This window comes from Notolepis coatsorum (assembly GCF_963971535.1).
Source record: "Notolepis coatsorum genome assembly, chromosome: 4".
NCBI classification, from domain to species: Eukaryota; Metazoa; Chordata; class Actinopteri; order Aulopiformes; family Paralepididae; genus Notolepis; species Notolepis coatsorum.
Window position 1 is genome coordinate 60,047,438 of NC_140168.1, and position 27,754 is coordinate 60,075,191.

The 27,754-nt window shown below is 45.8% G+C and overlaps 1 protein-coding gene across 2 annotated transcripts; it reads right to left on the reverse strand.

The window, feature by feature from the left end:
• Positions 1-27,658, reverse strand: pdik1l (PDLIM1 interacting kinase 1 like). 2 transcript variants are annotated; one of them, XM_084313052.1, is made up of 3 exons: positions 27,531-27,658; positions 20,552-20,847; positions 1-5,577 (listed from the first exon to the last, which is right to left on the reverse strand). In XM_084313052.1, exons 2-3 carry the CDS (start codon positions 20,834-20,836, stop codon positions 4,834-4,836), a joined length of 1,029 nt encoding a protein of 342 aa, XP_084169178.1. In that variant the 5' UTR covers positions 20,837-20,847; positions 27,531-27,658; the 3' UTR covers positions 1-4,833. The 2 variants fall into 2 exon arrangements, with proteins under 2 accessions (XP_084169178.1, XP_084169179.1); XM_084313053.1 differs by lacking the exon at positions 27,531-27,658 and adding an exon at positions 26,930-27,235.
• Between the last annotated feature and the right edge of the window lie 96 nt (positions 27,659-27,754).

Here is a 27,754-nt window from a genome sequence, read left to right on the forward strand (position 1 = left end):
CACAATGAACACAAGTTTATTTACAGCACTTTCGTTTTGATAAATTTAATCTCTTCAAAATATCTCACAATGACATAAGAGCAAAAAGGAAAACCAACCTGTTAATACAAAAGGCCCGGTTCAGCCGGTAGTAAAATCCAGACACAATGTGGTGTATTTCTGTTCATGTGGTTCCCATCTAATATTGGGGGGGGGGGGGGACTTATTGACGCTAATTTGTCTTAATATGATACAAATCATGAATCTGAAGTAACTTTTACCCTGAAGGAACTTTCCTGTACAAACAGCCCCACTACCTGACAGAAGAACAAAGATGGCGTTGACCCCAGTCCTGTAGTCTACTACTACTCCCAACAGCATTAACTGTAAATATGTCAAAGTATTATTTTCCAATGACCCAAGTAAAATGGAAGCTGAATAAAATAAAGAACAAATACATCACAGCAATTTACAAGTCAAAACAAAATAAGGCTATTGAAAACAGAGCACATCCACAGTCAAAATGTCCCATAAACCTTGTTCCTGTGTGATTCCTATACAGTATTTACAAATGTGCAAAGAAATTTGATAGAACAAAACCAGAGCGTGGCATCTCTCGATATCTAGGACGAGCGTTTTGTTTGGCAAAATGTCTAAAAAGCTTTTTTTGGAGGGGGGGGGGGGGGGGTTCAGCGGTCCTCTCTTCGCTCTTGTCTTAAAAAGGGGGAGGAGCATGAAGAACCTGGCCGCCAAACCGCCGCAGGCAGCTCTACCCAGCATCCTCTCCTCTCTGCCTGTAGTTCGGAGGATATGGATATGGGTGACCTAGTTTTTGGAGTCCAAACTTTCAGCGCTCGTACAGAGACCGGCAGAATACATTATCCACATTCTCAAAGCAACATTGTCTAAAGCACTAGTGTAAGTGGGCTTGTCCTATATGAAATATAGGTGTGTGTGTGGACAAGTGCCGTCTGATACCAAGGACCTCACTGCCGTCTGATACCAATGACCTCACTGCCGTCTGATAGCAAGGACCTCACTGCCGTCTGATACCAAGAACCTCACTGCCGTCTGATACCAAGAACCTCACTGCTGTCTGATACCAATGACCTCACTGCCATCTGATACCAAGGACCTCACTGCCCTCTGATACCAATGACCTCACTGCCGTCTGATACCAATGACCTCACTGCCATCTGATACCAATGACGTCACTGCCGTCTGATACCAAGGACCTCACTGCCGTCTGATACCAAGGACCTCACTGCCGTCTGATACCAAGGACCTCACTGCCGTCTGATACCAAGGACCTCACTGCCGTCTGATACCAATGACCTCACTGCCGTCTGATACCAATGACCTCACTGCCGTCTGATACCAATGACCTCACTGCCGTCTGATACCAAGGACCTCACTGCCGTCTGATACCAAGGCCCTCACTGCCGTCTGATACCAATGACCTCACTGCTGTCTGATACCAAGGACCTCACTGCCGTCTGATACCAAGGACCTCACTGCCGTCTGATACCAAGGACCTCACTGCCGTCTGATACCAAGGACCTCACTGCCGTCTGATACCAAGGACCTCACTGCCGTCTGATACCAAGAACCTCACTGCCGTCTGATACCAAGGACCTCACTGCCGTCTGATACCAAGGACCTCACTGCCGTCTGATACAAAGAACCTCACTGCCGTCTGATACCAATGACCTCACTGCCGTCTGATACCAATGACCTCACTGCCGTCTGATAGCAAGGACCTCACTGCCGTCTGATAGCAAGAACCTCACTGCCGTCTGATACCAATGACCTCACTGCCGTCTGATACCAATGACCTCACTGCCGTCTGATAGCAAGGACCTCACTGCCGTCTGATACCAAGGACCTCACTGCCGTCTGATAGCAAGAACCTCACTGCCGTCTGATAGCAAGGACCTCACTGCCGTCTGATACCAAGAACCTCACTGCCGTCTGATAGCAAGGACCTCACTGCCGTCTGATACCAAGGATCTCACTGCCGTCTGATACCAAGAACCTCACTGCCATCTGATACCAATGACCTCACTGCCGTCTGATACCAATGACCTCACTGCCGTCTGATACCAAGGACCTCACTGCCGTCTGATACCAAGGACCTCACTGCCGTCTGATACCAAGGACCTCACTGCCGTCTGATACCAATAGTGCTGTCTGATACCAAGGACCTCACTGCCGTCTGATACCAAGGACCTCACTGCCGTCTGATACCAAGAACCTCACTGCCATCCGATACCAATAGTGCCGTCTGATACCAATGACCTCACTGCCGTCTGATAGCAAGGACCTCACGAGGCCACTGCCTCTTATGTGTCAGATAAGTAGTAGTATTGCGCAATACGGGGTGTAACATTTTGGAAATAAGGTAAAAAATATTAATTCAAGGAAATAATTAAAAACTAGATTTCGGCAATGAAGGGATTCAAAGGCCGTCATCCAAGATGAAATGTGGACAACAAACAACACCAAAGTGTCCGCTAAGTGTTTCCGGGGCAGCGACGAAGCTCAGGATTTCAGTTGAACCTTTTTCCTTTCTGTTTGTGCCGGATGTGCGTTAAGTGCACAAATTATAACCCCCCCCCCCCCCAAAAAAAGGCAACAGGGGTCCAGAGAGCGATCCTCTTGACGACGCAACAACTTAATAGGCTTAGAATTAGCCAGTCGGAAAGCATGGAGAGAGGGATTACCGGTATACTGTACGTCGTCCCGAGCCAAGGGGGGAGCATTGACGAGCTGAGAGGAGATCAAGTTAAATACAACGGTATTATGTGTCAAGAAAAACCAAATATCCTCCGGCTGACAGAGGATTGCGTGTGTCGTCGTCGATGTCTTCTCTCCTCTGCCCCGAAGGTGAGAGGCATTGCATGCATAAGTAGACTGGGGTCGACGAGTGTGTTCTCCTGGTAAATGCACACCGCTTGCCGTTATCGCACAGAACACAGGCTCTCTTGAGTGAGTCTCCGTGCGACGACGGGGTCATTAAATTAGGAAACAAAAGGATTAGCGAGGGGAGGGGAAAGTGCATCCAGGTGGCCGTCACTCAAAGCCCCCGCCGCTTTTAGCCACACAGGTCTCTCTTTCTACACTGACCTTTAGTTGTGGAAAAGAAAAGTTAAAGTTACAGCTCACAGCAGCTCTCTTATGATAATATAAGCAGCACGCTCCTCGATTAAGTACATCTCTGTTGAGGCAACACACACAGGGATTTCTTTATGCATCCACTGTAAGCAGCTTTTCGCCTTAGTAATTTTTTATTACATACCTCGAAAAAAGTCGATAAAAAAAAAACTCATTCCTCAAATTCCAATCATTACACATGGTGGTAAACATCCGTCTTCAGTCGGTAGGGTGGTACACTGTTAGGGTTCCGTCCGAGTCTGTAGGGTGGTACACTTGTTAGGGTTCCGTCTGAGTCTGCAACTAACTACATCTCCTGATCCCACAGTGGCCTAATTGCAAATTAACTTGGCGTGATGCTGGCGTCGGGAAAGAAAAACAACAAAACTGAAAACATGAGTCACACAAGCACCTGCTGGTTTGGCACTTGTTGATAACCGATAACCGGGCCCGACGACAACACCCACAAGAACAGCCCTAAGAAAGCTTATCTGCAAACACAAAAGTCTGGGTGTGTGTGTGTGCCCCCCAAACCTCCACCCAACAGACTACGTGGGAGACAAGCTCTTGCAGTTTAGGTAGAGGTTTGTCTACAAATTTTATCAAGCTTTTTTTACCTGAGCATTTAGTGGCATGTGCGTATGCCAGGGTGTCATCAATTGCAACCATTTTAAATGCATCGTACGCAGACTGACTAATGCATCAACATAGACTGACTAATGCGGATTCATGGTTCCAAAGTTTCCTGAATAGGTCGATTGCCCAATCACATTGTTATTGAATGGTCAACAAACACTGAATGCGTTTACATGCAACATAATATTCCAGATGCCAGCGAACGTCCCAGTTAAGGTCTTAAACCGGATAAGGCATTTATAGACATTTTCATATCCCTACAATATGCCGGTATACATGAGCGAATGGAATATTGCTAGTATTACCATGGAAACAGGGAAGAGACCACAAAACCCAACGGTAAATGGGACATTTGGTATCCCTGCTTATATTACACATCCCAACAAGCCCTAATCACACCAGAATATCACTGTCCATGTAAACACACCCAATGCTGGAAATCAAAGATGCTGCTGGTGACATACGAGGACGAAGATCTGTTTCTAACAAAGTGGTGAAGTAGCAGGAAGTGGCCACGGAGTTCTGTCGAAACCACTCGACACTTAAAAACATTCTGCGCGTTGAGGTTTGTGTGTGTGTGTGTGTCGTATATCGTCTCCTTGAATAAATCTATATCAAAACGATCACAGTGTCTCATATATTGCATTGGAAACAGGAGTAGCACCGAGTCTTTGAGACAAACTACCTTTGACTGTAAGAGAGACGCAACGACGACATCGAACACGAGTGTCGACCTGCTGAAACCCAAAACCGGTTTTGACCTCGTTTCCCATCAGTTGTGGTCTGCGCAGGTTATTTTGAGAGTTATTGTGTGTGTGTGTGTGTGTGTGTGTGTGTGTGTGTAGGTGTGTGTGTGTAGGTGTGTGTGTGTGTGTGTGTGTGTGTGTGTGTGTGTGGTGGGGCAATAGTCAGTATGTGCTTAAAATGCTTTAAATCCCACTTGCAAAAGAACCCACTATTCTAATTGTTCCCTTGAAAAGAAAAGAAAGAAGAAAAGAGCTCCACCAGGGGCCCCGGTGTGCACATGTGCTGCGACCGCTACACGCAGGTGGGCCCCGCTGTGCATCACGTGTCCCAGTCCAGCTCCCTGCAGGCGATGCGCACCAGCCGGAGCTCCAGCTCGAAGGCGTCGGGCCTCTCCTGGGGGTTGGCCGACAGCATGTCCCTGATGAGCTGCTTCATGTGGCTGTTCATGCTCTTCTTGCGGGCGGGGATCAGCAGCTCCAGCTTGGGGTTCTCCAGCAGGGCCTCCCCCAGCGGGACGATGTCCTCCCCCTGCTGCACGTAGCTCCCCAACAGCTCCTTCTGGGTCTCCACGTCCACGAAGGTGATGCGCTCCACCATGGCCCAGATGATCACGCCGAGGGCGAAGATGTCCGCCTTGGCCGTGTAGTGGCCCTCCCAGACCTCGGGCGCCATGTAGAAGTCCGTGCCGCACGCCGCGGACAGGAAGCACTTGTTGACGCTGGCCGGCTCCTGCGGGTCGAGCCCAGAGGCCGAGGAGCAGACCTTGCTCAGGCCGAAGTCGGCCACCTTGAGGGTGGGCTCGGGCGAGCCGGCCGGCGTGCGGCCCGACGAGATGAGGATGTTGTCCGGCTTGAGGTCGCGGTGGATGATCTGGTTGCGGTGCAGGAAGGCCAGGGCGCTGCCCAGCTGCAGCATGAAGCTGGTGTTGGTCTTGCGGCTGGGCTTGCGCGACAGCAGGTAGGCGTTCATGTCGCCGCCGTCGCAGAAGTCCATGACGAACCACAGGTAGTAGGTGCAGCACGGGTCGAAGGTGATCTCGCCCTTCAGAGAGGTCTCCACCAGCTGGCAGGGCGGGGACAAGAAGAGAGAAAGACATGTCAAAACAGGGACGCAATGCTGTACAAACAGCCGGATAGAAGCTCAACTGATACAACTGAAGACAAACAAATCACCACGGACGGAGAGAGCAAGAGCAAAACGGCTTCACACCCGCATTTAACAGCAAGCAGCAAACAGAAAGTTAAGTGTTAGTTTTTCAGCACCGTCACCAGACACATCCGCTTGATAGGAAAAACATTTATTATGCCAACTAAAACACAGTGATGATTATCGATAAACGAATGATAGCGGGGCTTGTCGTCATTACGGCACTTAGAGAGAGCGCTGAGGAGAGCGGCGCCCCGGCGCGTTAGCGGAGTCTTTGTATTCACCACATGTTCGCCGTCGGTCCTTTGTGGAGCCTCGTCTCTGTGGCTGCTGTGTTTTTAATCAAAGCATCTGTGAAGAAGCCTCTCATCTTTAAAGCCTTCAGACGGGAGGAACTCAATTCCTTTTCATCCACCCTCCTCCACCACAACTACTACTTCTGACAGCCGACCAGAAAACCTATGACGCTTCATCAATATCAAATGAAAGGAGATGCAGATATATATTGCACACCACCCAAATAAATATATAGGATCAGACGGGGGTGTGTGTGATGGCTCGTTTGATGGATGATTTATTTTTTTGTCGCATGTTAATTATTGTGAATGACAATGAGGTCTGGGGTCCATTGAATGATTCATCTGAATCTGAAAGTGAATGGCTACGAAAATAAAACTACACCCCTTTTGAGTTGCCTTCTAAAACTAACATGCTAACATAACATAACATAACATAACATAACACTAACATAGAAGGCTCTCTGGGTTCAATCTGTAACGTTAAAAAAGCACAGCCTAAACGCTTTTGGGTTTGAATTACTGTTAACAAGCGGGTCATAATATTGACAGTAGAAGAAGAAGGAGGAACAAGAAAATAAATCATGGCCAATACCATTCAGGGACCCATGCTGTGAGCGAACGGGTCACAAATTGTTTGACATGCCACCAACAGAGGCATCCACTCACATAATAGAATAGGTGCAAACAAATCCCACAGTTGCTCTGGTCCGATTATAACCTCCCTCCCTATTATCATTTGTTTTCCAGCAGGCGTGCACTGGAACATTAGAGAAAAGGGGGGAGAGAGAGAGAGAGAGAGGGAGAAAAGAACTAGAATAAAAAGGGGGTTCTGGGAAAGTGTCCAACATGGACACAGCAGAGCGCTTAACGAGCGGTCAGACAATAGCCCACGTGCCACCGAGAGGCTATAATCAGGCTCAGCCAGGCCCTTCAAGGGCCTCCGTCAGCCAGCGGGGGGCAGCGGGGACCTGACAGGCTGTAGCCGGGTCGACCGGGGCAGGGGCCCGGCGTTCCGTGCCCAGGGCCAACACCTGACAACAACAACACGCATGTGAACGCAGAGCGAGTCCAGAGGAGACAAAGGCCAGTTATCTCACATCCCAGAGTTACAGTTGGCCACAGGCAGCGTGATCTTGATCACGTGCAAAACGCACGCCCACATACACGCGTGCCAGGGGCTGAGGCTTTCTGTTCCCGAAACCAGACTACAGTTTGAACCTTCTGAAATGTTTCATATTCCAACTGCAATGATGCGTGTGTGGATGCAGTTAGCCCTTCCATTAATTTCACAAGCTGCTCCCCAGTGCTCCTGGGGCGTTAAAAAGAGGAATCTGATTACATTACAAGTTCCGTTCAATTTGAGAAATTCTATAGATTCGTTCCAACTTTTGGAAAAAGTGACAGCCCTAGCACTCTGAAGCCTTTGACAGAGAATCTAGTACACGAGAAGACGACACCGTCTGACTGCTGATGGCAGGTCCCATGTACTGGCAAACACGCTAGCCATTTTATGTGAGCGCTACTGTGCATGTAGCCTACATCTGTGCAGAGGAACGTGCTCCGTCATCAAACACTGTCAACAGCGAGATGACAACGATCCATCAACCAGGCAGGAGAGAGGGTGGATACAAATAAATAAATAAATAAATAGAAACTCGTTTTTCAAACTAGGATGCAAGCTGGTGTATTATAAGTGGGTTTCGCTGCAACATCGTGGCAGTGATCTGTGCACAGGCAGGGGGCAGACAGCGTAGGTGGATATTGGACAAACAGGTAAAAAGGACTGTTTTCTGCAGTAAATTACAAAAACGTTGGTGGTCAGGAACAACGGAGGGGTAGAACTGTTAACCCAGTCTGACCCAAGTGACCTCTCAAGCCCCCCCCCAACAACAGTCGTGACTCGTGATTGGTAGGATCAAGAAAAGAAGGTGGGGTTTGAGATAGGTCCATTAAGCTACGAACAGAAAATAAGTGCATACCTGTCACAATGCATTGCTCTTAAAAGTAAAAAAATAAATGTCTTGGATTAATTAGATTTACCAACAACATATCAAGTCTGCATTAGCTGTGGGGCTGGGTATCGAAATCCCATACGTGTATGATATTGATCGAATTGATAGCAGCTACATACTGTTCCTAATCAAAGACAGCAGCTACATACTGTTCCTAAATCATAAAGACAGCAGCTACATACTGTTCCTAATCATAAAGACAGCAGCTACATACTGTTCCTAATCATAAAGACAGCAGCTATGTACTGTTCCTAATCATAAAGACAGCAGCTATGTACTGTTCCTAATCATAAAGACAGCAGCTATGTACTGTTCCTAATCATAAAGACAGCAGCTATGTACTGTTCCTAATCATAAAGACAGCAGCTATGTACTGTTCCTAATCATAAAGACAGCCAGCTACATACTGTTCCTAATAGGGGTGTAAAGGTACACGTATCCGTACCAAACTGTTTGAGTACTGGACCTAAGGTTCAGTACGGCTGTGTACCGAACGAATACAACGGTATGTTAACCACTAACAACCGCCCACCGGAAGTTGTTTTTTTCACAATCTAATATGATTTTTATTTAATTTTTTATTTAACAAATCAATTATTAATTTCAATATAGAATATTCGTTGACAGCCTTACAAGTACAATTAGTTACTGCACACTACATCACCCCTGAGTGGAACATGGAAAGCCAAACTTTCCCCCACTGTACCGAAACGTGATTTCAAAACCGAGGTGCGTACCGAACCGTGTTTTTTGTGTACCGTTACACCCCTAGTTCCTAATCATATAGATAGCAGCTACGTACTGTTCCTAATCATATAGATAGCAGCGACAGCTACGTACAGCTACGTACTGTTCCTAATCATAAAGATAGTGGCTACAGCTACGTACTGTTCCTAACAGATTAGATCATACAGCTTGTTGTCACCATGTTCACTTAATTCTACCAACTTTGCAGAGACTGCTCAGAGTTACAGCCTACTTGGTAATTTGTTGTAACTTTGAGCTTTTAAATGTTTCCCCTGTTGATCACGTCAACAGTTTGGCTTCATAATCTCATAAACCACATGGATTACACTGTGGACAAACCCCTCGTATAACAGGCGAGAATGAACGCACGCACCCAGACATGATTAATACACACACAAACACGGATGATTCAGTGCTTCTCTGTTCTCTGACTCTCCTTTCCGACTGTGTGTGTGTCTGTATGTGTGTGTGTGTGTGTGTGTGTGTGTGTGTGTGTGTGTGTTAGGGCTGGACGGTATGGTCTAAAATGTATATCACGGTATGATTTGAAGCATAGATGGTAACGGTATATATCACGGTATTTATCTTAAAATGTCTATATAAATGCTTCTGAAGGGGTAAACACTGGTATGGCAGCTGATTGATTGAAAACTTTATTAACAGATTGCAGAATGGGTAGAATACACTACAGTACAGCTCAATACACACAATTGTTAAGGGGATGCAGACCAGAGAAAGACTTTCGTCTTGTTTACATCAGGGTCCCCCATTTTCAATTCATCAGGACATATATGACATACATATAGACAGTACTGCTACATCTATACATTTATGACATACCAGATTTGCAAATACAGTACTGTTTGTGATACAAAAAGAGTCCAGAAAAGGGAGTATATACATTTGACATAAAAACTGTACATTGGAGGAGGTTGGGTGGGGTTGGGTGGGGGGTTGGGTAGGAGGGGTTGGGGGGGGGGGGGGACACTGTACAACTGTACAAGCAAAACTGTACATTGGAATATTGACAACCATACTAGGTAATTTACTGTACATTGGAGGGGGTTGGGGGGGGGGGGACACTGTACAAACAAGCAAAACTGTACATTGGAATATTGACAAAACCATACTAGGTAAATTACTGTACATTGGAGGGGGTTGGGTTAGGACATTTACAGGGGCCAGTTTCGAATTGCAGTCTCCCGTAGGTGTTCTTTGAGAGTGGTTTTGAAAGTGGGTAGTGATTCACATTCCTTTACAGCTTTAGGTTTTTACTGTACTCTTGTATTACTAGGACATATTTCACATAGTACAGAGGTATTTTAAGAACATTTATTGTGCAAAACTGCAATAGAAAAATGCAAAACCTTTTCTCAAGTTACTTCCATCTCTGAAAAACACTTTTTTCATGAAATACAATAAAATCAAGCGGCACAAATTGAAAATAGAAACTACAGCAGGACAGGAGGTTTCTTTCCCTCAAGCACAATAAAACTCCAACATAACTTAACTTTAGTGTACATGTTTGACAACGTAGAGAGAGAGAGAGAGAGAGAGAGATCGCGTGATGTAATAGGTTTGAGTTTGAGGTTTGAGCATCCTAAGTTGCCGTAGTTGATGATCACATCAGGATGTCATTGTCAACACAGAGTTGGAAAAGGTGGATAAAGCGATATAAAGAAACAAAGTTATCTTTGAACCTCTGTTGTCAAGCCTCGTCAATATAACCCCCCCCCCCCCTTTTCCTCACTAATGGAACTGCCACGGAGTCACGTTTGAACATTAGTTATCGGCTAACGTGAGTTAGCTTAGCGGCTAACGTTAGCCCGTTGCTGCGCTAAAGCAAGTCTCCTCTCATCCTCCATAGCCATATTGAAATGCCAAAACTATATGGCAAGTTCCGTGAGCAAGTGGAGAAAAACGCCGTACAATTAAACACCATGCAACGACCACTGCAAACGTCAAGTGAATCGTCAAGTAACGTTAAGGTCATTGCTACTTTAGAGCTGCTCTAGTCCAGTGGTTCCCAAAGTCGGGGTCGCGACCCAAAATTTTTTTTGGTCAGGCCACTGAACTTAGAAGCAGGCCAGGACAGTGTTTCTAGTTGTATTCTAAAATTCTATTCTATTGTATTCTAAAATGTGACTACCGGTATATGGTTTTATATTAACTTAATAAATAAACTAAAATGAAAAATCTACTTATTTCAACGAACATTTCAAACTAAATAACAGATTATGCACATAAAACGCTGAAAACAACCGAAGCAACAATAGTATTTTAATGAGGCTATTATTATTATCATTATTATTTTGCAACAAGTTAGCCCTCTCATAAATAGCACATATAAATGAATAACTAAATTGAACTAACTTAATAGGATTGAAGTGATATTTGGCTTAAGAAATCGGTCGCCTGGCAAAAAAAGAAATACCTGACGATGTGCATTGGGTCGCGGCTCTCTGACGCCTTATTTTCTGGGTCCCGGCCTGAAAAGTTTGGGAACCCCTGCTCTAGTCTACTGGTCACAAGGTATAGTCAAAATCCATACCGTAGCGCAAATTCATAACATTTATACCGTATACTGTTTATACCGTCCACCCCTAATGTGTGTGTGTGTGTGTGTGTGTGTGCGTGTGTGTGTGCGCAGTGTACAGTAACCTCCCCCCTCAGTGACTAAACGGAGTGAAAGCAGATGTCTAGCCTGCATCATAGCTTTTTGGTTGGAATTTCTTGATTGGAATTTGATTGGGCTTAGTACAGTCAATACCGATCAGTAAAAAAAAAAAGCCATGATCGGGCCCGATACCAATCTTTGAGATCGGATTGGGACATCACCAAAAACTGTAGCATGATCCAAATTTAAGATTGTCTGCTGCAAGAATATTTAAAACTTAATCTCACAAACTTGACCCTGTTGTATAGTATAACCTATGCCCAGTGTTACCTTTTTCCACCCCCCAACTACCACAACTAATACTGCCAAACCCATTGGCTGGAACTAGCCCCCGATTTGCTGGCCAAGAATGCATTACATTGTTTTCTTTGATTTGGGATATGGCCTCAATTATCATCAAGGAGATCACCAGAGAGAAGTTATACCTTGAACAATCTGCATCTTTTCAGAGACAATGTCATATATTTTTTTTTAGAAAACCTGCAGTCAAGCAGGACCTCTGTTCAAAGTCCAAGACTCTGGGTGAGAGTGCGGGGATCTAAGGATGCCGGTCGCCCAAACCACTTTGGCCCAGTTGGGTGTTAAGGAGCAGCACGGCCTCTAGGGACCATTAGTGGGGCTTTAAGACTCTCTAAGTCTTGTTTCATTATTATTATTACAATATAATGGTATTGAAGGTGTGGAGATAATAACTCCAGTGATGATTCTTGGACAGTATGCCACCAGTAAAACTCTCATTGGTTGGGGAAAAGGCGCATTCACGTAGTTGTAGCTGCTATCGTTATGATTAGTGTAACTGAGGGGTACAATTCCCTGACTGTATTACTAGATATGATACTTACTACCACTACCTTTGTACTTAATATTCGGCCACCCAGTACACGGCATAAATATATTATCATAAACACTCTCACGTAGATGAAACGGATCCAACACAAATGTACGAAGTCGAAACAGGTCTTTATTTCTACACAGCGATGGTGTGTAGAACAAGCACTTAATCACTTAATTACATTTATGAATTGAAATAGTATGCACTTTTATGGCAAAGAGTATTCGTCGGTATATCAATAGAGAATGTCCAATCTCTGAAGGCGCAGGTGGTAAATATACGACCTGGAATAGTTAAGGAATAACAGCAATGATACTTTAATGATTATATAATAGATACACTAGAGGGGGTTAATCCGGTCGCTTGTAAGCCGACAGGAGTAGGAGGGGGGGGGGGGTAGAATCCGGCTGCCTCGTCCGGCCAAGGGTATCCCAGGTGAACCCACTGTAGTGCCGTTCAATGCGCCGGCGATCCTTGGACCACAGATGAAAGCAGGTGGACTCTTTGTGGGCCGGCTCTCTCCGGTCCACGGGGGAGAGACGTGAAGCGACCTCGTCTTGCAGAGCGTCTCCTCACCTTGCGTCCTCTCCAGGGGGGGGGGTTCCAACACACGGCAGTGTCGGGGGTCTTTATCCATGGAATAATCAAAGTATACAAAGCATAATCCGTGCCTGGGAAGGCGGGCTGTCGTCGGTAGAATAATCCGGTATACAGGTCCACTCGCTCGTCGGCTCTGGGGCTCCTCGGGTGCAGCTTCACATGGGGTCAACCACCCTGGGTAAGCAGCCAGTTCTCTGCCCGAAACGATGGTGTACTGACTACGGTAGTATTCTCACCGCACGAAGCACTATATATTAACAGACTATTATTAGCTTAATAGACTACGTCCAACTCGACGATATAGTGCCAAATATGACTATTCAAATATTAATATACACGATGTCTCAATACCGATGGTAGGCGAACTTGGCCTTACTCCCACACGTGGCGTCGCAGGGAGGCTTTACGTCTGTGACTCTATTGGAGGGTAAGAAACTGGACTGAAAAGAAAGTCCTACTTTAGTAGCGCAGTATATATACGCACTATGAACAAATAGTCCCATTAGTGGTGCGGTAGCCAGATTCCTACGCGGAACTAGGACTTGTTCGTACATGTGGAGCGGTACGTTTGAACTGGGTCTGAGGGGTATGGCAGCCTGGCACCAAGGTCTCGACCAATAGTAGAATGGAGACTATTATGGGATGTTCAGTAGGCTAGAATGGATATTCAATGCATATTGTACAAGGAATATACAAGGGATATCAGGAAATATTAGAGAATATACAAATACAATTAAATATATATATATAAATAAATATATATATTCGGTTTAATCTGGCCCTTCACAACAGCCACCCCCTGAATAGGTCCCAGACCTAATCAGTTAAACAGAGACAGATTAATCGCGTTGTCTATTTACACATAAGGGTTTGCTGTAGGGGTCAGTCAACTTCACAAAGTCATAGGGTTGTAGGGTCATGGTCATCATCGATTGTGTCTGGGAGTCGAGGCAGTTCTATGAGCCTTGCCACGGGACGGGTGTAAGTGCGACCCTGGACGAGCACTTCAGCTGCTCGGACCTTGCCGTCGGCACCGGTGATCACTTTGCTTACGCGGCCGGCCGGCCACATAGCTCTGGGCAGTGATTGATCAATAATCATGACGACTGTTCCTTCTGTCAAATTGTCTCTCTCCTTTACCCACTTCTGGCGGGTCTGTAGAGACGGTAGGTAGTGCAGTAGGAAACTGTTCCAAAACTTGTCGGCTAATACTTGGCTGTACCTCCACATTCGTCGGCCGTTCGCTTCTTCAGGCCGGTACATTGTCTGGGGTAATGCAGGATCTAGCCGCCCCATCAGGAGTGTGTTGGGGGTAACTGGGTCGATATCCGCCACATCACTGGAGACATATCCGAGGGGCTTCGAGTTAAGTACTCCCTCAATCTCCGTGAGGACTGTCATTAGGACTTCTTCCGCCACAGTCTGGGCCCCAAGTACTGCGTACAGGGCTGTCTTTATGGAGCGCACTTCTCGTTCCCAAGTGCCACCGAAGTGGGGTGCGTTTGGGGGGTTGAATTGGAAATCAACCTGTGCTGGAGCGAGGTGGGTCTTAAGTTCTGGGCCCATAGCTTGGAAGCTCTCTCTCAGCTCTCTTTCGCCGCCTTTGAAGTTTGTCCCATGATCGGACAATAGGGTAGACGGTCTTCCTTTCCGTGATGTGAATCTTCGGAAGGCCATAAGGAATGAGTCTGTGCTCATGGTCGGGAGAAGCTCGATGTGTATCGCTCTGGTGGTCATGCATTTGAATACAATACCCCACCGCTTCTCGGTTCCTCTTCCTTTCTTTATGTGCAGCGGGCCAAAGCAGTCCATACCCGTTGAGTGGAATGGCTTGTCACCGATTCGGAGGCGTCATGGAGGAAGGTCAGCCATCCTTGGTATGCTGGGCTGCGCGCGCCACTTGCGGCAGTCTAGACATGTTCGCTGGAAGCGTCGTACCGCCTCTCTTCCTTGTAGGATCCAGTAACGACGTCTGATTTCCGCGAAGACTCTTTCTGCTCCTGCGTGATGTACATCCTCATCGTATTTCTTTATAATCAGCTCTGTGACCTTGTGTCGGCTGTTCAATACGATCGGGTATTTAATGTCATCCGGTAGATTGGGGGCTCTGCGTAGGCGACCACCCACTCTGATGAGGGTATGAGCGTCGCTCTCGGGGGCCAGGTGAATTAATCTGCTGTCGGATGGGACGGGCTTTCCTCCCTGTAGACAGGCCAATTCATCGGGGAACGAGTCTCTCTGGGCTCGCTGCAGTAGAAGCAATTCTGCTTCCTCGTAGTTTGCTGCTGACATATCAGCGGGGGACTTGCACTCCGGGTGGTACCGCAGGAATGTTCTTTGTTGTGCACTCTCTATGGACGTGCAATCGTCTATGTTAGGGTCGGTGGAGGCTACGGTGCTCAATCCACAGACTTCTTATTTTCCACCTCCTCTGGACTTGCTTCCCTCGGGATAGGCATGGGCCACTGTCCTTCCGGGAGTCTTAGGAATGCGGGGCCGTCACTGTAGACATTGCGACGGGTGAGGTCATCCATTTTACATGTCTCTGGCCTCACCGTGTGTGGGAAGTAGCTTCGGCGCATATTAACGCCTGGGAGTGAGTGGAGCTCCATCTCCCACTCTCTCCAGGTGGATGCAAGGTGTGCGGGAATGGGGTCGTCCCAGCCCTGGTCCTTGTTCCACAATGCTCGTACAATCATTTTTGCCCTGGTGGTGTACGGTAGAATACATCCTAGCGGGTCATATTGTCGGGCGAGTGTTGTGTACACACTCCGTCTGGTGGTCGGCGCCGCCGCCGGCCTTCCCTGCTCCGTAGTCAGGGGCTTGTGTCTGTAGTGAAGCGAATCTGTTTTGAATCGCCACACCAATCCCAGGGTCATCTCCTGGGCTTCTCCCGGGATTGTAGCCATCCAGGTCTCGCTGCTGGCTGCCTTGTCCTCGGAGGAGAGGCTGCGCAGTACTTGCGGATCGCTGCTGGCCCACTGCCTGAGATCAAAGCCGCCTTTGATCAATGAGGCGCGGAGTTTAATCAGGAGAGCCTCGGCTTCTTCCTGGGTTGAAAGGCTTTGTAGACAGTTGTCTACGTAGAAGCTGTTCTTTACGCTGTGTCGGACCTCTTCGTCCGCTGCTGGGTCCTCTGCTACATGTTTCTGTAGTGCAAATGTCGCACAGCAGGGGCTGCACGTCGTTCCGAAGGGGAGGACTTCCCATTGGTAGATGGCTGGGTGCTCATCTCCTGGCTTCTCTCTCCATAGGAACCGTAACAGGGGCTTGTCCGCCTCTACTAATCTCACCTGCAGGAACATTCCTTTAATGTCCCCGCTGATGGCCACCTTTTCCTGGCGGAAGCGGAGTAGAACGCCGAGTAGGGAGGGGCCGAGTGTGGGACCGGGCAGTAACTCTTTATTTAGATTTTGGGATCCGATCTGGTAGCTGCAGTTAAATACTATGCGGTCTTTACCGTTGTGATGGACCTTGTGGTGGGGCACGTACCACGATTCAGTGGTCTGGTCAGCCTCTTTAATGTCCATCTTTGTGACGTGTCCCGCTGTGATGAGCTTCTCAATCTCAGCGTGGTATACACTCTCTTGGGCGGGGTTCTTGGCTAAGCGCCGCTCCGTGTTCAGCAGGTACCGTTCTGTGGCGTCTGTCTTGGCGTGGAAAGTAGGCATTCCTTCTCGCCGCAGGAGTGGCGTGGCGTATCTCAACACGCCGTTGACCGGGACTCTCTTGGTCCCTGTCTCGAGGAGGTGAATTGCGTAAATGTCATCTTTAGAGCGAATGTCTTTCTTTCCGTTCTTAAAGGGCATTTGTTCCAAGGTCCATAGCCGCTCTACGTGTTGCAGGAGTGCGGTTTCTCCCTCTGTGACTCGGGAGTGGAGACATCTAGTGGCTGTACTTCGGTTGAGAGATTTGGCGAGCGGGCCTTGGAGAGTCCATCCCAAACGGGTCTCGACTGCTGCAGGACAGCCTCGGGGTCCGGTATGAACCCGGTCTATCGGGACAATGAGGTCTGCATGGTCGGAGCCTATCAACAGGGTCGGCATAGCATTGTCTATGAGCGGGATCGGTAACTTGCGCAGATGTGCATATTTCTCCATCAGCTTGGCGACGGGGTATGTGTACCGCGACAGTCCTATTTCTTGGCTGGTGAAAGCGTCTGTAATCTGGTACCGTCGCTCAGGCTGGCCGCTTGCTGCGATAGAGAATGAGACATTCTCGCCCTTTATCGTCTTCAAATCTCGTCTTATTGTCCGAATTGTCATTTGGGTTTCGCTTCCCCGCAGCCCTAGCTGGGCCGCAGCGGAGGCGAGCAGCAGGGTCTTCTCTGACCCGTCATCGAGGACGGCGTAAGTGTCCAGGACTTTATTCTGGTAGCTTAGTGTCACACGCACTACTTTTAGGAGTACTCGGGCTCCACTGCTGCTGGCGGGATCGATGTACATGACGCTCGCTTTGCGGCTGGATGGTGCAGGTGAAGGGCGCCGTCTGTTACTGTCGTGAAGTATGTCCAGATGGGCTCCATCGCACTTGGTGCACCTTTTCTTTAAGCGGCATTCGGCTGCCATGTGTGAGCGCGCACAGCGAAAACAGCGCTTGTTGGACTTTATCCATTGACCTGCTTCCTCCGCGTTCAGCTTGGGGAAGGAGTCACATTGCGCTAGCCAGTGTTCTTTCTCACAGTAGGGGCACACTATCTTCCACTTCTCCGTTCTGGAGGGGGTACTGTGGCTCCTGCTGCTCGGTACTGACTCCGATTGGTGCATCACAGTCACCGATCTTCTTCCATCATTTAGTCGTCTGGTTCCTTCTCTGGAGCCAGGGGTGCTCCGTCCGAATGTATCTAGCCGTAGGCTGCTGACTTCTCTCGCCAGGAAGTCTGCTAGATCGAGGAGGTTCGGTTCGGGGCCATTCGGGTCTCTGTGGTCCCTCTGCCGCCTAAAGCGCTCCTGACGAGCGGGCGGCAGCTTCTCCAGGATCCTTTCCACATTTGAGTTGGCGTAAATTTCATGAAAATAGTATTAGTAACTATTATGGGATGTTCAGTAGGCTAGAATGGATATTCAATGCATATTGTACAAGGAATATACAAGGGATATCAGGAAATATTAGAGAATATACAAATACAATTAAATATATATATATAAATAAATATATATATTCGGTTTAATCTGGCCCTTCACAACAATTAGGAACGGTCATTCCATCAGCAAATAACATGACCCGACTCCAGAGATTCAGGCCATGCCTACCTGCAATGATCACATTAGCCAAATGGGTTTTAAAGTTGAAAATGCCCACATCGCATGACATGGATATTGTGCTCTCACACATTCATGTGCAAAAATACAAATAAAATAGACATGATAAAAAGAAGAATAAGAATAAAATACTAAGCTTAAAATAAAATAAAGGTAATGAGTAGGGGTGCACCGATATGAAAATTGGCCACCGATACCGATAGTTCAACTAACACAATCGGCCGATACCGATACCGATACTTGTGGCAAAAAATAAGTATTTGTAATTTTTTTTAATATTTTTTTTAATATTTTCTTTTTAATTTTTTAAATTTTTTTAATGAAACTACTGTATATTTGTATGTGTATGTTTGTATTTGTAGGCCTCTACTTACTTAAAAAAAGGAAACATCAAGAAATATGTTTATGGTATCACTATCTCCCAGTATCATCTGGCGGCCTGCAGAGGGATACTATTTTCTCAACCAGAGCTTTCAACCAATGCAATGGAACCATTCTGGCGGCCTGCAGCGGGATACTATTCTCTCAACCAGAGCTTTCAACCAATGCAATGGAACCATTTTGATTGACAGTCGATTCGGCCAATTACGCCACACCGCTAGCACCCACCTCCTGCTGTTCTTACCACCAATCGGCAAGCGTTTATTCATTTTCTACTTCGGGGGCATGCCGCCATTGATCTGCTTGCGAGAATGCGAGTCAAACTCAGAACCACAACAAGCTAATACGTTAGCTGCCCGGCAGTGCCCGCCGACCAGCGCGCTCCACAGGATGGCCAAACGAGACACAATGATTTTACTGCAACAAATGTTATAATAAAACAAAGCCTTTCTATACATTTGTCTGGTTGAAAACTTTATTAACAGATTGCAGAATGGGTAGTTGGGTACGGAATGGAACCGAGCTATGAACGGCTTGCTTGCTATCTTCGGGTAAATACTATGCTGATGTATTTGAACGTGTAACTAACTATATAACGTTAATGCCACAAAACGAATGTTTGTGTCATTTTAACAGCAGATACTTTCTTAAATGCCATCCTCCCGACAGAGCGGTGTTGATGGGAGCTCTGATGGGTTCGCTTGGTTGTGTTATTAGCATTGAACAGCTAACCGAAAGCTAGCGTTAACTAATGTTAAAGGTTTAGCCATAACGTTACGTTGGCTAAAGTTGGGGCTATTCATAATCCAGCAATAATGGCTGCAGACCTGCAAGCAAAGTACAGCAAGTTGTCAAAGGAGTATTCCAACGTAAATCACATTTTCACCAGTAACGTTAGTCTTCTGCCTCCCGGTAGCTCATGCTGCAACGGAATGGAACTGAGCTATGAACGGACTCGGAGTAATGCCTTGCTGCTATGGGTAATAATAATATGCTGATGTTATTGTCCGTGTAACACTAACTATATAACGTTAATGCCACAAAACGAATGCCTTGTTAATCATAAGTAGTAACTGATGCAGTAGCTTGTGTGTGTGTGTGTGTGTGTGGGGGACGGCGGGCGTTGTGCAGGTAGGTCGCGAGTGAACTTTTTATTTTTTTTGCCTTTTGACGCTACACAAGATGGTTATTTATCGGCGACTGCTATCGGCACATTTGAGCTTATCGGCCGATACCGATACCCGACCGATATATCGGTGCACCCCTAGTAATGAGTACTATATACAATAATATACAAATATACAGTTATGTTTTTAAAGTGACCTTTTTTGTAGTGTATTTTTTTAGTTTTTTTTGTATCTACTTTTTCTCCTCCCTTTTTCTGTGATTTTTCTCGCCATCCCAATTTACCTCTTGTGCCAATTCTCCATCCCCTGTCCTGATCATTGCTCGCATATGCCCCCCACTGGCCGGTTGTAGGGAGGATAGAAGCCTTGCATCACATGTCCCCTCCGATACATGTGGAGGCAGCCTGTCACAACTTTTCACCTGCCAGCGCGGACTCTCATTTGACAAGGTGTAACGTGTGGGAGGCTCACACTGCCCCCGACATTTTTCCTGACTTTGATGTGCAGGCGCCCCAACCGACCTGTAGGAGTCGCTGTTCACAACGACCAGACTACCACCCTTCGACTTCCCACCCGCTAACTCTGCCAATTGAGTTAATATGACGGCCGGCCCAAGCCGGAGGCAAACGACGACAGCCGGATTCGAACCCGGTGTCTCTTGCGTTGGTGACGAGCGCAATGTCCGCTGCGCCATCCAGCCACCCTTTGTAGTGTATTTGTGTGTGAGCGAGTGCAAGTGAGGATGTGTGGTGTGTGTGTGTGTGTGTGTGTGTGTGTGTGTGTGTGTGTGTGTGTGTGTGTGTGTGTGTGTGTGTGTGTGTGTGTGTGTGTGTGTGTTCATGTGTGCTTGTGTGTGGAAAGATCAGTGTTCAGTGTTCTGATGGCCTCATATCAATATGATTTTTGACACATGGTTTCAGCTCTTAGCAGAAACATCTCTGGCTGGGCCCTCACCTCCAGGTAGAGCGGAGAGCTGGAGCCGTGGCTCATCCTCTGGGCGAGGTCATCGCGCTGCAGCACGCACTCGTCCAGGTGGATGACATTTGGGTGCTGGCTCTGGATGCTGCTGAGCGCCCAGAACTCCCGCAGAGCCAGCTCCACATTCTCCGGGGAGTGACAGCGGATCTTCTTCACCGCCACGCGGGCGCCCGTGCACTTCGCCACCGCCTCGTACACCACACCGTAGCTGCCGCGCCCCACCTCCTGGATCAGGTCGTACTTCGGCTGGCTGCTCACCATCCTCTTCCTCACTTCAGTAGGGGGGGGGGGGCGGACATAAAGGTTCAGTTAGCCTACAGGATTATAACCCAACATGGTAGCGACAAGTAGGGCTGTCTTAAATACTTCGAAGCTTCGACGCTTCGTTCGATGGGCATGGGATTCGAATATGAAAATTAAATTCGATTATAAAAAATAATAATAATAATTTTAAATTAATAACTTTTTTTTTTGTTGCAAAATCAACTCTGCCTCTCTTTGTTAACTACAACAAGCAATGCTGTTTGTTATTTAAGATGAGGTCGGACTCGGCACTGACAGATTTATGTTCATTGTGCTGCTTTTATAAAGCCTCAAATGACGGCTTACAATATTTCGTTTCGTTTGTCTAAGATTTAAAAAGGTTTAAACTTTACAGCACTGACAAAGTTGAACAAAGTGCTGTACAAGTCCCACAACATTAAAAAATATATATATATTATTATTATTATTTTAATTTTTATTTCGAAGCTTCGAATTAAAATCGAATCTCAGCCCCGAAGCTTCGAATTCCAAAAAGAAATTTGAAGGTCAGCCCTAGCGACAAGTAGATTGAATGTCACAAGCATTTATAAAGACACTGTGATGAACAGAATATGCAATGAAATAGTTAAAAGAACTGATCCGATAGGCCCGGATAGGGTAAGATAGAGTCCTATTGAGATTATGGGACTTTGCTGCAGCTCCCAACATAACATAATACATGTTATTTTGTGCAGCTCAGCTTTGTTTATAGACTTGTTATGGGGGGGGGGGGTATAAATCATTTGCGTTATCTTGTTGGCTTTCCTAAACATCTGCTAATTACCATTACAGTCAGTTTATTTTTTTAGTTTTAGATGTGGTTGTGCTTAACCTTGCAACTCCCATTGACAGCAATACAGTCCAAAAGTAGTCCACACTTCAGTTTGTTTGTACTTTGTAAATCCATGATTGACTAAACTTTTGTCACACTCCTTAGGCCGGTTGATAAAAATAAAAAAAAACGACTTCCTTGTTTACAAGCCAAGGACATGGTTTGTGTGGAGAGAGGAAGTGGTAAGTGTGATTTATGACTTTTTCATAAAGTTATTGCAAGGTTATCTTTAACCCAAAATGAATGGCATGATTGTCACTAGGGATGCACCGAAGGTTTTCGGCCGAAAGAGTTTTTTCACAGAAAATATATCACCGAAACAGAAACAACCTAACAACCTTGCGCGTTGTTGTGATGATGTCGCGCTGTCGGGAGTCGCGCTGTTTCTATGTAAACTCTGCGCGCAACGCGTCCAATAAATGCGTCTTTAACATGCTTTTATATCCTTATTTACTATATGCCCGTCGCGGTAGGAGTGATCTAATATGCATATTATTTGCGTGTTGTTGTGATGATGTCGCGCTGTCGGGAGTCGCGCTGTTTCTATGTTAAACTCTGCGCGCAACGTGTCCAATAAATGCGTCTTTAACATGCTTTTATATCCTCATTTACTATATGCCCGTTGCGGTTAATCACTGAGTGATCTAATATGCATATTATTCAGAGCGAGAGGGGGGGGGGGGGGGGTTGTGTTTCTCACATTGACGCTGTCTGTCTGTCGCGCGTCTACTGTGCAGAGTCAAGCGAGCACATTCAGCTGGGGACTAGAAAGGTGCGCTCAGTAGAGCACAGATGTCCGCTGCGGCAGCCAGAGAAAAGATGGAATTAATGTACTGTATGCATTCAGAAGTGCTGAATAAATGTTTTATGGACCCATAATAGTGATTATTTATTATTTAAGTTAAGTTTTGCCATAATCATATATTTTTCCATAATCATAATGTTCCACAACATTGGTAAAAAAAAATCTATTCTATGAATCATTTTCGGCCTTTCGGCTTTCGGCCAACTGTTTTCTATTTTCGGTATCGGTTTCGGCCAAGAATTTCCCATTCGGTGCATCCCTAATTGTCACAATATAGGCTTATAAGTAGGGATGCCCCTAGGGATGCCCCGATAGATCGGCCGATATTCAGTATAAATATGAGATCGGTGAATTCCGATAATGCTTTATTTTCGCCGATCGTGAAAACCGATCGATGACACGGAAAACATGATCCAATTCTCTGCGGAGTTCTCACTCGCTCTTCTCTCACAGCCACACTCTGCTGCTGCACGTATTGCCCCTCCTCCTCCTCCTCCTCCTCCTCCTCCTCCTCCTCCCCCTCCCAGACCCATCTCATGTCAACAAACCCTTCGGCAAGACTCGACTGCATGAGCACCGCAGAGCTCCTCTTTCAACATAACAAGCATTAAATAAAATGGCCCAGTCATCTATTCACTTTTGTTTAATACATGAGGCGTTGTCTAATGTTATCTAGCTACTGATAGCTCCTGATATCAACGTCTGATATCATCAGTTTGGTATTCGTTTTCGCAAGTGCTGGGCTGCCTAGCGTTGGCTAACTAGCTATCGCTCGTGAGCTAACGTTAGCTACCGAGCTAACGTTACTGTTTAAACAAAACTAGACAGTCAGCTATTCACTTTAGTTTAATACATGATGCATTGTCTAACTGGCTCGCTATTGATAGCTCCTGATATCAACAAATGCGCATTTCAGTTTAAGAATGATAGGGATGTGCCAGCATGAGACCTCCGTTAGCTAGGTAGCTCACGTTAGCTCACGTTAGTTTTAATGAAATTACCCAGTAAACTAAATAGTTCACTTTATTTTAATACATGATGCATTGTCTAACGTCATCTAGCCGGCTAGCAGTAGCTACAGATAGCTCCTGATATCAATGTCTTATAACATAATTGACATTATTCGTTTTTGCAGCTGAACATTGGCTAATTAGCTATCATGCTTCATAACACGTTTCAGACCCTGTTGAACTATCGCTCTGACTGGGGACGTGAGGGCATGCTGAACAAAGCAGAGTATACACACACTCAGGGTTCGAAATTAACGGGGGCTTGGGGCATAAAGCCCTTGAAAATGGACAAAATGCCCTCGAAAATCAGTTAAGGGGGGCACAAAATGCCCCCGACAGTTTACTAATTATATATATTTATCCGGTAATGGCGCGTCTGTGTATCGTACGATTCAGATGACGCGCAAATAAAAAAGATTCATTTGGCGGAGGTGAGCACTGGCTGCTGCTGCTGAGCCAGGTGCTAGTCAGTTTGTGTACAAATGGCAAGCACAATCTAAATCAATCTTCATTACGACTTTAAAAACATAGCCATTAACATTACATAGGCATACACACATCTTGCCATAGCGTTAGCAGTTTGTACAATACAACGCACGTTTTAACTATGGTAGCACTAGCCCCAGCTAATACAGTTAATGAAATGTTATCGTAGCTACAAGCTAGCAGAGGAGGGAATGAGAGTCTGAGAGGCGGGGTGTTTAAAGACAATGATAGGCGTTTATTCAACATCCAAGAAGGCTAACATACAACTGTGTTTTACTAACTCCAACCGGGACTATTGCCGCTTTCCCACTGCATGTTGATGTTATGAACTACTCCTAACGTGACCGGAGCTGAAGGTGCCACACGCTAAAATGTCCGTGGGGACCCGGCGCCAACCCATAGATAGTTCCAACTCAACGAATTACGTAATCCACCACAGTTGCACTCAATATTTAAATAATGTTAGTCTAAATAAATGTAGATACATAATAATTTCAAGCAGAAAACGAATCTTTCCATTAAAAACTGACAATCAGGGAATTTAAACATGGTTGACATTGTTTTTTTGTGTTTATATTATAGAAAGGAAAGTCTAGTTTTTTTTGTGTTTATATTATAGAAAGGAAAGTCTAGTGCTGGCTGAGCATATTGTTTGTTTGCACTAAGTTAATACTTTGACAAATGTAGCCTATATTTTTCAGTCAGTTCGGTCTTTGTGTGCCAAACATTATTTAAGGCTGTAAACACTGTAAACCTTTTTTTATATATATATATATATATATAAAAATGAGAAGCATGTTCAGATTTGAGTGTTATTTTTTTTTAATAAAAATTAACGTATATCGAACCGAACCGAAAACCGTGACCCCCAAAACCGTGATACGAACCGAACCGTCCATTTTGTGAACCGTCCCACACCTACCGTTTATCATAAAAATTCAGTGCCCCCGAAATACAAAAAAAAGCCCCCGAAAATCAATTAAGGGGGGCAAAAAAAGCCCTTGAATTTTTTATTTTTTTCTAACCCTGACACACACAGTGGCGCTATTTGCAGATAGCGAGCATTTTGACTTGTTGCATGGTGGCGATGTCTCGCAGATAATACAACTACAAGTATATTAATTATAATATATATATTTTATATTAAAAAAAAGTATATATTTTTTTTTTTTTTTAAACCAAAAACGATCGGTATCGGTATTGGTATCGGCCGATATGGCTCATAGACGATCGGTGATCGGTATCGGTGGCAAAAAACGTGATCGGGGCATCCCTATAAGTTATACAAACCAAACTTTAAGTCTCTAGATTGTGTTTTAGAATCGTGTGTTGGGAGCTATTAGGCATTTAAATTCTAATTCTGCAGAGGCAATGGATGACACTGATTATTAGGGATTTATTGTGCCTTTCTGTTCTTGATTTGAGGAGTTGGAGGTGATGATGGTGCTACAGGTTAACAGTTAAAACAAGTATGTGAGAATAATGTTAACACACAACAATGGGTTGTTTTCACTTGCACCCAACCCAAATTCAATTAATGGAAGGACACAAAACAGTTCTCACAAAATATCTGCAGAGGGCAATTGTGAGTGTGACTGCAATTGTTTGCATAGCTAACAAAGTATTAGTTGACACTCCCGTTTCTCTTAAATCGGAAGCAAAGTGATAGAAACGTGAATTCGGCTATAGAACATACCACTATTCCTGGCCTGTGGTGCAATGCAAGGTTTTAAGCTCCTCTTCTGGCATAATATCAAACAGCTCTGGAGAATCAGGTCATCCTTTCTCCTCCCACTAATCCCTTATCATGCACCTGGTGCATTTTCCTTCCCACGTGCCATGAATCAACACAACCTGTCTCAGCTCTGCAACGTTTAGACTGCGGTTTCCTAAACTTTTCCAAGTCAAGAAGAAGCCAAATGATCAGAGCAACACAGAAACAGAATCCAGCTGAGCAGCACTAAGGCTTGCAGTGTGGACACTTACATGATGATATCCTGAATTTCCCCAAGGGAATCAATAAAGGAATGTCTTATCTTATCTTATCTTATATGATATGTATGTTATTGCCTTCTATCATTAGAAATTCCCATGATGGTGTTTTTTGGAGGGGGGGGGGGCACAGTGAATGAAGAGTTAACACTGAGATAATAAAAGTAGAGTCTCTGTTCTCATGCTCTTACTTCTGTAACACCTGACAGACATGGGGACGTGGTGGGGCATCCATGACACCTTGTTTGCATTTGGGGAGTGACTTTGCATGGATCAGTGATCAGTGTACAGAAGTGACTCTTAACGACATATCTAGGGCATTTACGTAACATACCAGAATGGTAACGTGTAGTTATTGTATGACAATAAAAACACACTACTTCTTAAAAGTGAAAATTCTATTTTTTACAATAAACTAGAATAATATGTTTATAGCAAGTAATTATCATGATAACATAACCTTCAGAACGCTCTAGGCCAGGGCAATAATTGAATGGTCTGATATCTGTCATGTTCCGCTTGTCAATGTGCTTCACCTGGCTGTGGCCACAGGACGAGACATTAAAATACAGTTGAGTGACACAAGCAACAAGGGGTGACAGGGGTCAGTCTGCCCTCTAGGGGGCGCAGCACACGTTAGCATTGAACGAGTAAACAACACCGCTCTGAACATGCTGACCAGCCATAACAACAAGTGTTGACAGCAAACTTTATGACAGTGCAACTCGGTTAACTGGCACTTTCTGAACCCCTGCTGCTGATACCGTTCAATAGCTAAGCAACAAATAATTTGCAAACATGTGGCGTTATTTAGCAATAGCTGCATTTACTGTTTACATGGTTCAAACGGATACCGTACCAAAACAACGGTGTTTAGTAGAGACAGACAAGGTTAGGGTTAGGGTTAGTTAGCATGACAGACTGACCTGGTAGATGCTAGATCCCACGGCCACGGCCCATGTGTTTTTAATGTATAGGTAGTGGGAGTGGTCAGGGATGGGTTTATAAACTACTTTTAATGTGAATCTTGAGACGACTTATGATGACAAAAACGTACACAACAGCACTCCAAAAACACGCCGATGTATGATCTGATCTGCCATCAACCGACAGACATGCGATCTTAGCTGATCAGCTAACAAGCTGGCCTGTTGTTGCTCGGCTGCTAATGACGTTTAGCTAACAAAGAGTCCAATTGTCTCCAGCAGCACACTCGACATTGATAATATTAACGTTAGTTAGTTTCTTTACTTTCAAAGCTAAAATAAGTTACTGCTCGACAAAATACATGAAGAATGCGCTAACACCAGCATAATGGTAAAAGGAGAATTGATTGTCCTCTGGGCACACTGTGTGTTTGAAGTCTCCCCCCCCCCCCCCCCCCCCCCCCCCCCCCCCACACACACCAGGCGAGGCGGACACCTGCGCACCGAGGCGCAGCACAGCTACAAACAACGCCAGACAAAAACACCTCGCTTCTAGTGAGTAAGAAGCTAAAGACTGTATACGTTTTCCTCGTCATCTTACCTTTAAGTCTTGTCTCAATTATTCATTGGTTGTCTTCCGTTCTCTTCTCTTCCCCTGGCAGTACTAGCAGCCAGTACCAGTACGTGCTCTCCTCTCTCGCGCAGCCACAGTGTGGGAGCGCGTGCAGCTGCCGCTGGAACCAATGTATGCAGCTGCAGAGCCGCAGAGCCAGCGGCGCTCTCAGCAGCGCCACCCACCCAATGGCTGAATTTGAGTATTGCACT